We start from the raw sequence: 10,769 nt of genomic DNA on the forward strand, positions 1-10,769 counted from the left end.
TTTCCAGTGGGGATCTGTACCAGGTCCCTTGCTTTTTGTGGCATCTATCAATGATTTGGATTTGAATATAGGGGGTATGAAGTTTGCAGATGGTACAACAATAGGCTGTGGTTGAAGAAGAAAGATATCAATGAACTGGTCAGGTGGCCAGAACAGTGGCAAATGGAATTCAATCCAGTTAAATGAGGTAATGCATTTGGGGAAGGCTAACATGGCAAGGGGTTACACATTAAATGGTAGGGCAGAAATGTAGAAGAACAAAGGGACCTTGAAGTGCATGTCCACAGATCCCTGAAGGTAGTGGGCCAGGTGGATGAGGTGGGTGGAATGCTTGCTTTTAATAGCTGGGGCAGGGAAGTTATTCAACTTAATAAAACACTAGGGCCACAGCTAGAGTACTGCAATTTTAGTCACCTCATTACAGGAAAGATGTGATTGCACTGGAGATTTACAAGAATGTTGCCTGGTCTGGAAAATTAATGAGATTGAATAGGCTGGGTTTGTTTTCCTTGGGACAGAGGAGGCTGAGGGTGACCTTGAGGGCTTGGGTCCTCCTTAGCCACTCCTTTGACAGAGAAGTCAACAACCAGGGGACATCAACTTAACTCATTGGTGAGGGGAAATTTTCTTCAACCAGAAGGTAGGGGGGATCTGGAATTCATTCCCTGAAAGGGTGATGGAGGCAGAAACCCTTACCACATTTTAAGGGATGCTTGGATGGGCACTTGAAGTGCTGTAACATACAGGGCTCAAGAGCTGGAAAGTGGGATTAGGCTGGATAGCTGTCGGTTGGCATGGACAAAATGGCCACCTTCCATGCTGTAAATTTCTATGAAAAGATCTAATGCCTAACTTTTTTCTTTCTGCCCCCTCCAGTTTTTTGGAATGATCAGCATCTGTGTGATTGGCTGCAGACAAAAACATACAAACTATCAACCACTCCCCTCCGGAACATATGCATAAAGGAAATCCAGACTATGATGAAGACTTCAACCTTTAAGGAACTTATTTGAGAACTGTTGCACTATGCTCACAAATGGCAATGTGTTCAGACCCACGTTTACTTTCTGGATTTATTTTTCCTCATAAAATGGAAGTATCACAACGTGTTCCCTTTTTTTTTAAAGCTACCCTCGACCTCGCTTCAGAGGCAAAACTATTAATGTGGCTAACTTGCAACACCGGAGACTAAATTCTGTATCGATTACATTCCAGATCACATTACCAACTTGCCTTTAAACTTCCTTCTCCCCTTGATGTTTTGTTTTTGATGTGTGGTTTCAACTTTTGAGCTGCAGTGTTGTAACTAAAAACAGAATCTTGTTACCACAAGGTACACGATCTTGATGTGTAAGAGGCCTTCCATCCAAAGCAGCCGAGGCTGCAATGGTGGCTTCACATCATAACCAGTAACCATAAGTCCATTTTGCCTCTGGGAAGGAGGAAAACCTATAATGGGAATTTAACCACATTTGAATAATTTTTGTCCCTCCCAATATTTATGGGTCTGGCCCTGACTATAATGGGACCTTATTAATCCATGAATTCTGTTTGTATTCCAATCTAATTTGCTGTATAGAGCTATTGTAGTCACTCTGTGGTTATTGACTTTTAACAAGTTTCAAGGCTAATCTCTTCAGTCTCCCAGTTACTGCACAAATCAGCCAAGAGGGAGGGAGCCTGTTTTGCTAATGGCCAAATGAAGATGCACTAACCACTAATTGAGGATTCCTTTTGGGTTGTGGATACAATTAATTACTGAGGATAGGTGCAGGATAGCTTTTAAAATATATATTGCATTAATGAGACTATTCAAGCTTTGATTGTGTTTTCTCTACCAAATCAGTTAATAGCCCAGCACTCCAGATCTGACTTTTAAAAATTGTACTTGTAGGCTAATTGTGTTTTAAAGTCTACATCTCGGTAACTTACACTTGCCTATAGTATAGCTCCTTGACTTAAATGTCCTTTTTCAGACAGCCCAGGGGCAGTGTCCAAAGTATTTCAGTATCTGATTGCAGAATTTTTTTCTTTTCCCCTTTCTCTCTTCTCTCCCTGCCCCCAACCTCTCCATTACTTGTCATGATAAATGCTGCCACAAGTTATTCTGAATAGGCACAGTGGGATAGTGTCTTAAAACATTCAGCACATCCTAATCACTAGTGTTCAGATGTCCAGTGGTATCGACATCCTTTGAAAGCTCATGATTTTGTAGAAACTGATGTGCTACTTAATTAAAGTAGATGTGGAGCTCCTGAATTTTTAAAGCTTCAATAATTCCATCTAGATCACTGCTAATACTTAACCAGACTGGTCTGTATTATCTTGTGTGGAAGAACCACATGCCAGCTGAATAGATTCTGGGTGCCATCTACTAACCTGAAACACTGTCTTTGTGCACTCCACTAAGCTGAACTCTTGGCATCAATCACTGCTTGGATCCTAGTTACAACTGTAAATCTGCCCTTCAAATCATGTCTCTCTGGCAGAATTTCCAGTTTGAAATTGACCAGTTGTACTATTGAGAAATTTAGTTGTCTTAGTCTTGCCTGTACTGTCTGATGCTTAACTTGCTGTAAATCAAATGTAACCAATGGCCAACTAGGATACTTGGCTTTCTGTAACTGATCAGATTTTATTGCTCACATGGAACATGTAAAAATTATGCAGATTGTTAAACATTTTTAGATTTGTGTTGTGGCAGATGAAACTATTTGTTTCCAATATGATTATTACACCACTTAATAAATGACTTGATTTGTTAAATTTACTCCAGTAAAGATCCCAAATAATACTCTATTACATGTCCAAACTGATGTGTCTGCAGTGCTTGGCTGGTTTTGGTTGAGTTCCTAGAATGAATCCAATTGCAAGGACTTGTAAAAGGGAGTGATGTAAAAACACTTTCAGGATGTGGGTGTCACTGACTCGGCTACATTTTATTGCCTTGCATAGTTGTCCTGAGAAGGTGGTGGTCCTGACACTCTTGTAGTGATACTCCAGTGGTAAGAAATTCCAATTATATTAACTGACAATGAAGGAACTGATTTTTGGAATTGATAGTCCTGTAACATTGCTGTTCTGTTTCTCTCTGGGTTGCAGTGAAGCAAGGTGCTGTTGAAGTTAACAGTGCTGCAGTGAATCCTGTAGATGGAACATGCTGTGGCTGCAGTGCACAGGCAATGGGAGGTGGATATTGAGATGCTGATCAAGCACACTGCTATGTCTTGGGTAGTACTGAGCTGCTGCAGTTACACCCATCCAGTGATTGGATATTTGTTTGTACAAAACCATTCCAATTAGATGGGAAAAATGTCTCTAAGGTTATAAGAAAAAGGCTAGATTGGCCATGATCTCATTGGTCTATTCCTGTTATGTTTCTTGGTGCCATAACTACTCATGCTTGATATTGAGCAGCTACTCTGAGCATTTAGCTCCTGTCCATACCTAGACCAAGGCTGAGGTTTAGAGTGGTTCTAGTGGAGCCTGAATTGATGTCAACACTCATTTGATGGTGGTTTCTTTCTATTTTTTTTATGCTTGGGAGAAGACTGATGGTGTGCATGCTCTTACTGGTAGTTGCTAGGGATCAATCTTGCAACCTCTTGCTGGTGCTGTAAGTAAGCAGTGTTTTGGAAAAGGTACTAGAGACATCCATCAGTGCTTAGCAAATTGTATGTCGAAGTAACTAGTGTGTAATTTTGGTGAGAACTGAGCGTTCTCTTTACTGGAGTCCAATGGCAAGTCTAGTGTTGAGACTGAATCAAATGGAGAGGAAGACTGATTTGAATTTGGTGTATTTACTATTGAGCGCAAGTTAAATAATTTGCAATTATATAGCACTTTTCACATTACTTCATCAAATTGTTTACCTATATAATGACTTGGAATTGGCCACTTTACTCAAGGCTCAATGATGTAATTTGTTTGGATGACAGTGGTTAGATACCTGGATGCTCTTATATTTTTGGGGGTGGAAGTGCTATAAATGTTCCTATTCCTGAACTGATCTGAATGAAAGTACCTTTTGGCAATGCAGTACACTTCAACAATGCTCAGGCTCTGTAGTGGGGCTTGAACCAACAACTTTGACTTGGAAAGTGCTCATCAGTAAGCTAGGCTATTGCATAAGGGACTAGTGTTCAGGAAAGAGTGTATAAGCTCGGTGTTGGATCTGGGAAGTTGAGTTTGATTCTCCAACAGTGCAATATAACCACCTTTTTTAACTTGGAGAAAGCAACACCAGCTGTGTCCATGACCATTCTCTCAACAGCTGTAAAATAGCAACTTTGTTTTAAAGCACACCAACCAAGCAAATTAAGTGGTTGAGTCAGGGTAGTGCATGACTGCTTTAATGACAATGTATTGGGTCAGGCACAGTGGCAGCACACTTTAACTGGGCACTAGCACATGATTTCTTCATGCCACAGAGCTATTGCATGACCTTGGGGGATAACGATCGCAGGATCATAATGCTTCATGGATCTGGGATTTAGGAATATTTTCTGAGCAGTAGTTGGGTATTTAACTTAAACTTGTAAATAAATTGGGATGGGGAGATTGTTCCTATAGTAAAGGACAGATGAAATACTGTCACACTGCTAATGAAGCTGAAAGTGAGGCCGAACAGAAGTTAATACATTAAAGTTCCTCAAAGATTTTGCGAGGCAGATCTGCTTTCCTTTAACACTTCAAGTAGAATTAATAACCAATATAAATGAGATTGAAGCCCTATATGGCTTAAACAAGCAAGTAAATCTGTGGATGGATGATTATCTTGGGCCACTAAGATAGACAAGGGGTGAAATGTTGGCTGCCATTTTTGAGGATGTTGAATATTGGGGGGTGGAAATCCTATAATGCATTCAATTGACTCTCAACCCTGTGTATAAAGCAATGTCTCCTGCTCTCTATTAAATCTCTTGCATTTCATTTTGTATCTATGCCCCCTTATTATAGATTGCATCTGTGCCATTATGACAACTGTATAAACAATTTAGCAATCAGACTTTGCAACGACCTACCAATACGTATTCACAGGGGAAATGAGGGGAAATCCTTGCAATTTTTGCCGGTCACTTTACCACACCAGCGCAGCGCTTCTGGGCGGTGCTGCTCCGCGCAGTGCCGTTGCAAAACCAGACCCGAGTATCGCTGCGGGGTGCTGGAGGCTGACCTCCCCATCGCTCCAGGGTGAAAAATGGAATGCAGAAGACTGGAAAATCCAGGTTTAAAGTTTGAGATGCAGTGTATTTGGACTGTTAATGGTGTATACTAAGGTTCTCTACAGTGTTTCACTTACATTCATGATATACTCAAGTTGTACAAGTACATTTCATCAATAGGTGCATCACTTACCTGTGACATCTGAAACCCCAGCTGTAAGTTTAATTTTGATAGTGTTAAGACTTTGTGTAGCGCGTGTTATGTATTTAACCCTTGGCAACTTATATCTCATCACCACCAGAGGGCCTACGCACAGTATATAAGCAGGCTCCCATGTGGTACCTGCACTCTGGAATCTAATTAAAGGAGCTAAGGTCACACTTGCTCATGGCTCACAGTACTCAGTTTCATCCTTTTATTATGAGCGTAATAATTGGCGATGAGGCAACAACTGCGCGAAAATGCAAAGAACAGTTGGTATCCTGGAGAAGTTCTCAGAAAGGGACGATTGGGAGGCCTTTGTGGAGAGACTCAACCAATACTTCGTGGCCAATGAACTGGAAGGGGACGAGAACGCTGCTAAATGAAAGGTGATCCTCCTTACCGTCTGTGGGGTAACAACCTATGGCCTCATGATGAATCTTCTAACTCCGTTAAAACCAACAACCAAATCCTATGAAGAATTGTGTACGCTGGTCCGGGAGCACCTAAATCCTAAGGAAAGCGTTTTGATGTCGAGGTATCGGTTCTACACGCGTCAATGGGCGGAGGGCCAGGAAGTGGTGAGATACGTCGCTGAAGTAAGGCACCTTTCAGGGACATTGCAAATTTGATGGATTCCTTGAACAAATGCTGAGAGACTTTTTTGTGCTTGGCATTGGCCATGAGGTAATTCTTCGCAAACTTGACTGTTGAAACACCAAATATGAGCAAAGCCATGATGAAAGCCCAGGCATTTATGTCCAAACAAATTTCGCAGAATAAAGAGGTTTTGGCCAGTACTGTGCACAAAGTAACGTCATTTTTGAGTAGGAATATACATGGCAGAACGTACACGCCGGCTGCTGCATGACCTCAGATGACCCAGAGTCCACCATCAATCGTTAATGCGAGGCAGTTAACACCTTGTTGGCACTGCGGAGGTCATCATCGAGCCCATCAATGCCGCTTCAAACACTGTGTGCAAAGGATGTGGAACAATGGGACACCTCCAGCAAATGTGCAGGTGAGCTGCAAACCCTGCAAACCACCACGTTGCAGGGGAGGATCGATCCATGGTGGATCAGGCTGAACTAGAGACTCGAACCGAGGAGGCAAAAGTGTACGGGGTACACACCTTCACCACAAAATATCCACCAATCATGTTAAAAGTTGAACTGAACGGAATTCCAGTGTCCATGAAACTGGACACAGGTGCGAGTCAGTCCATAATGAGCAAAAAGGCCTTTGACAGGCTGTGGTGCAACAAGGCACACAGGCCCAAGCTCAGCCTCATTCATACCAAGCTACGAACTTACACCAAAGAACTGATCCCTGTAATTGACAGCGCAGAAGTTAAAGTCTCCTATGATGGAGCAGTGCACGAACTCCCACTGTGGATTGTACCAGGAGATGGCCCTACACTGTTCGGCAGAAGCTGGCTGGGAAAAATCCGCTGGTACTGGGATGACATCCGAGCGCTTTCGTCCGTCAACAACGCCTCATGTGCCCAGGTTCTGAACAGATTTCCATCGTTGTTCGAGCCAGACATTGGAAGTTTCTCGAGGGCGAAAGTGCAGATCTACTTGGTTCCTGGTACATGACCCATCCACCACAAGGCATGGGCGGTACCGTACATGATGCGAGAGAAAGTAGAAATTGAGCTGGACAGACTGCAGCGAGAAGGCATCATCGCGCTGGTAGAATTCAACAAGTGGGCCAGTCCGATTGTCCCGGTACTCAAAGGTGACGGCACAGTCAAAATTTGTGGGGACTATAAACTAACGATTAACTATTTTTCGCTACAGGACCAGTACCCACTACCCATGGCAGACGACCTGTTTGGAGGAAAGACGTTCACCAAGTTGGACCTGACCTCGGCTTACATGACGCAGGAGCTGGAGGAATCTTAAAGACCTCACCTGCATTAACATGCACAAAGGTCTGTCCATCTATAACAAATGACCGTTCGGGATTCGTTCGGCCGCGGCAGTTTTCCAACGGAACATGGAGAGCCTGCTAAAGTCGGTTCCACGCATCGTGGTTTTCCAGGGCAACATACTGGTCACAGGTCGGGACATCATCGAACACTTGAAGAATCTGGACGAGGTTCTAAGTCGGCTAGATCGCATGAGACTCAAGTTGAAATGCTCGAAGTGTGTTTTCGTGGCGCTGGAAGTAGAGTTCTTGGGAAGAAGAATCGCAGCAGACGGCATCAAACCCACCGACGCCAAGACGGAGGCAATCAAGAACACGCCAAAACCACAGAATGTGACAGAGCTGCGGTCTTTCCTGGGACTCCTCAACTATTTCGGTAATTTCTTACCCAGGTTAAGCACCTTGCCAGAACCCCTACATGTGCTACTGCACAAGGGAGACAACTGGGTATGGGGGAATTCACAAGGGGCTGCCTTTGAGAAAGACAAAAATTTGTTATGTTCAAGCAAACTGCTTGTCCTGTATAACCCAAGTAACCGATTAGTGCTTGCTTACGATGTGTCATCATACGGGGTCGGATGTGTGTTACAACAGGCTAACGAATCGGGGATTTTGCAACCGGTCGCTTATGCGTCCAGGAGTCTGTCCAAGGCCGAAAGGGCCTACAACATGATTGAGAAAGAAGCTCTGGCGTGCGTTTACAGGGTGAAAAAAATGCACCAGTATTTGTTTGGTCTCAAGTTTGAGCTTGAAACTGACCATAAGCTGGTCATTTCGCTATTCTCAGAGAGCAAAGGGATTAACACCAATGCCTCTACCTGCATCCAAAGATGGACGCTCCGCTGTCGGCATACAACTATATAATCCGCCACAGACCGGGCACAGAGAACTGCGCTGATGCTCTCAGTCGTCCCTCAGCACGTACTCCTGGATCTTGGATTGCGCCAGTCTGCAACACGCAGACGTGGACATCTCCTTGCTCTGGAAGACCAGCAAATTTCGGCAAGACCAAAGTGCGTCTTTCACCGAGTTGATGGCCCTCCAGCAGCAGATGATGTCTGTCTCGGCATATGTCCCTGGGAACAGTCCGTAGAGCACAGAGTGCTGTGTTATGGAGCTGCTTGGGATGAACCTCGACAGCAACCACTGCATCTCCTTCCAGAACTGCCTTGCAAAGGAGCAGTGCCAAAGGAGATAGATGACAGTCTCGTCCGCACCACAGCCAACTCGGGGCCAGAGTGCCGTGTCTCTGAAACCCCGGCTGTGCATGAAGGATCTGACGGGTCGGGCCCTTCTCACCGCCAACCAAGCTACGTCTTGGTGCTTGTGTGAAAGCTCTGGCAAACAAGTTCGACAGTCTGCTCGGGGAACTGTCCGACAGGATCCATCATCTCCTTCTTTTGTAGGGTGTCCAGGACCTTGCGTGCCGACCACTGCTTTATGGCCTTGTGGTCAAGAGTGTTTTCCTTGAAAAACTTTTCCATGAAGTACAGATGCTGACGCATGGTCCAACTGCTCGGAGCGTTCCGCGGCAGCCTGGCCAGACCTGGGGACAGATAGAATCTCAGCACGTAGTGACACTTGGCGTTTGCGTATGAAGGGTCTATGCACAGCTTGATGCAGCCACACACAAAGGTGACCATCAGGATTAGGGCCACACTCGGAATGTCCTTTCCCCCCTTGTCCAGAGATTTGTACATCGTGTCTCTGCGGACACGGTCCATTTTCAATCTCCAGACGAAGTGGAAGACGGCTTGGGTGACTACCACGGCACAGGAGTGGGGTATGGGCCAGACCTCCATGTACAACAACAGCGAGATGACCAGGTTCTATCCTGCAATGGAGAGTGAGCGCAGCTTCCACCATCCCAGTTTACGTTTCGCTTTAGTGATACGTTCCTTCCAGTTTTTGATGCACACCCCATCCGCTCTGAACCATATTCCCAAAACCTTCAGGTAATCTGATTTCACGGTGAAGGGAATAAAGGATCAGTCGGCCCAGCTTCCAAAGAACATGGCCTCACTTTTGCTGCGATTTACCTTCGCTCCCGAGGCCAGTTCAAACTGGTCACAGATTGTGAGCAATCCGTGGACCAACTGCGGATCCGAGCAAAAGACGGTGAAGTCGTCCATGTACAGGGAGGTCTTGACCTGAGCACCTCTGCTGCCTGGGATTGTCACCCCGCTAATGTCCGCATCCTTCCTGATGGACTCGGCAAAGGGCTCGATACAGCACACAAACAAGACAGAGGAGAGGAGACAGCCTTGCCTGACTCCAGACCTGATCGGAAAGCTTTCAGTTTCCCACCCGTTGATTAGAACTGTGCTACTGATGTCTGTGTAGAGCAGTTGGATCCAATTGCGGATACCCTCCCCAAACCGCATCTAGGAGAACACGTCCATCAGGTCTGCGTGCGATACCCTGTCAAAGGCCTTCTTCCTGGTCCTGACGAAACGAGTGTTTGAAGACCAATCCCTCAAAACTGTCACCAAGCTCATGGTCTACAGGGCCGTAGTAATACCCGCCCTCCAGTATGGCTCAGAGACGTGGACCATGTACAGTAGACACCTCAAGACGATGGTGGCGGTGGACGTACTTACAGACATTATTACACATTCAATCCATTTTGAATAAGCATTAAAGGAGCTAAGATCACACTTACTCATTGCTCACAGTACTCAGTTTCATCCTTTATGAGTGTAATAGAGTGCCCTTTATTGGATAAGAATTCAAGTTACATAGGGGCCCCTCTAATGCAGTGCGGTATGTTATTGTGGTGGTGACATAAGGGTACAGAATTTAAACATACTTGTAAACAGTCCATGTTGACTTGATTTGAGTTTGTTAATTGGAGTAATGGCATTACTAAATGTTAGTGCTGTGGCTGCAGCATGCTCGTTGGATTTTTGCTTCATCTGCCTGACTTGCTCCTGTTGCCACTGTGCAAGGTGACTTTTAACAGGCTGCTCTAAATAGTTTCTGCTGCTCAGTGGAGTTGCATTTACACCAAAGGCCTTTTGTTCTGTCTTCAAGAGTTTTTGACAGTCCTGTTCGCTCACAACAACAAATTATCTTCAATTACTTTATTAGCAGCACTGCCAAAATACAGAGAGTGGAATTACCTCAGTCCAGAGAACAGAAGTACAGTGGCTTCAGTGTACTATCTCCTCAAGTCTTATCTGCCAGACCCCAGCTATGCCATCTATATGTACATCTAATTTGTTCGTTAGTGGTTTTCTTAGTAGTTACCATCGCAACAAAGGGTTGTTGGTCTGGCGATTAATAACTCCACTTGTGCTTCAAGCATGACTGGTTTTCATAATAAGATTTATTACAGTGACTTTGGCCTTCCATTTATATTCAATGACATGCAAATACTTGGTTCCCAGGCGCCGACTACCTCTGAGAATACTCTCTGATGTCAGAGAACAACACCAGGAATTGGACACATCACTAGAATCCTCTGC

At 44.7% G+C, this 10,769-nt stretch overlaps 1 protein-coding gene across 1 annotated transcript in view; it reads left to right on the forward strand.

The window, feature by feature from the left end:
- Positions 1-4,932, forward strand: part of tspan36 (tetraspanin 36) — a 30,085-nt gene extending 25,153 nt beyond the window's left edge. The window contains exon 7 of the mRNA XM_070866928.1: positions 877-4,932. Coding sequence (XP_070723029.1) covers positions 877-963 — 87 coding nt within the window. The 3' untranslated portion in view covers positions 964-4,932. The remainder of the gene's footprint in view (positions 1-876) is intronic.
- The last annotated feature ends 5,837 nt before the right edge of the window (positions 4,933-10,769 follow it).

Source organism: Pristiophorus japonicus, chromosome 2 (assembly GCF_044704955.1).
Source record: "Pristiophorus japonicus isolate sPriJap1 chromosome 2, sPriJap1.hap1, whole genome shotgun sequence".
Taxonomy (NCBI): Eukaryota; Metazoa; Chordata; class Chondrichthyes; family Pristiophoridae; genus Pristiophorus; species Pristiophorus japonicus.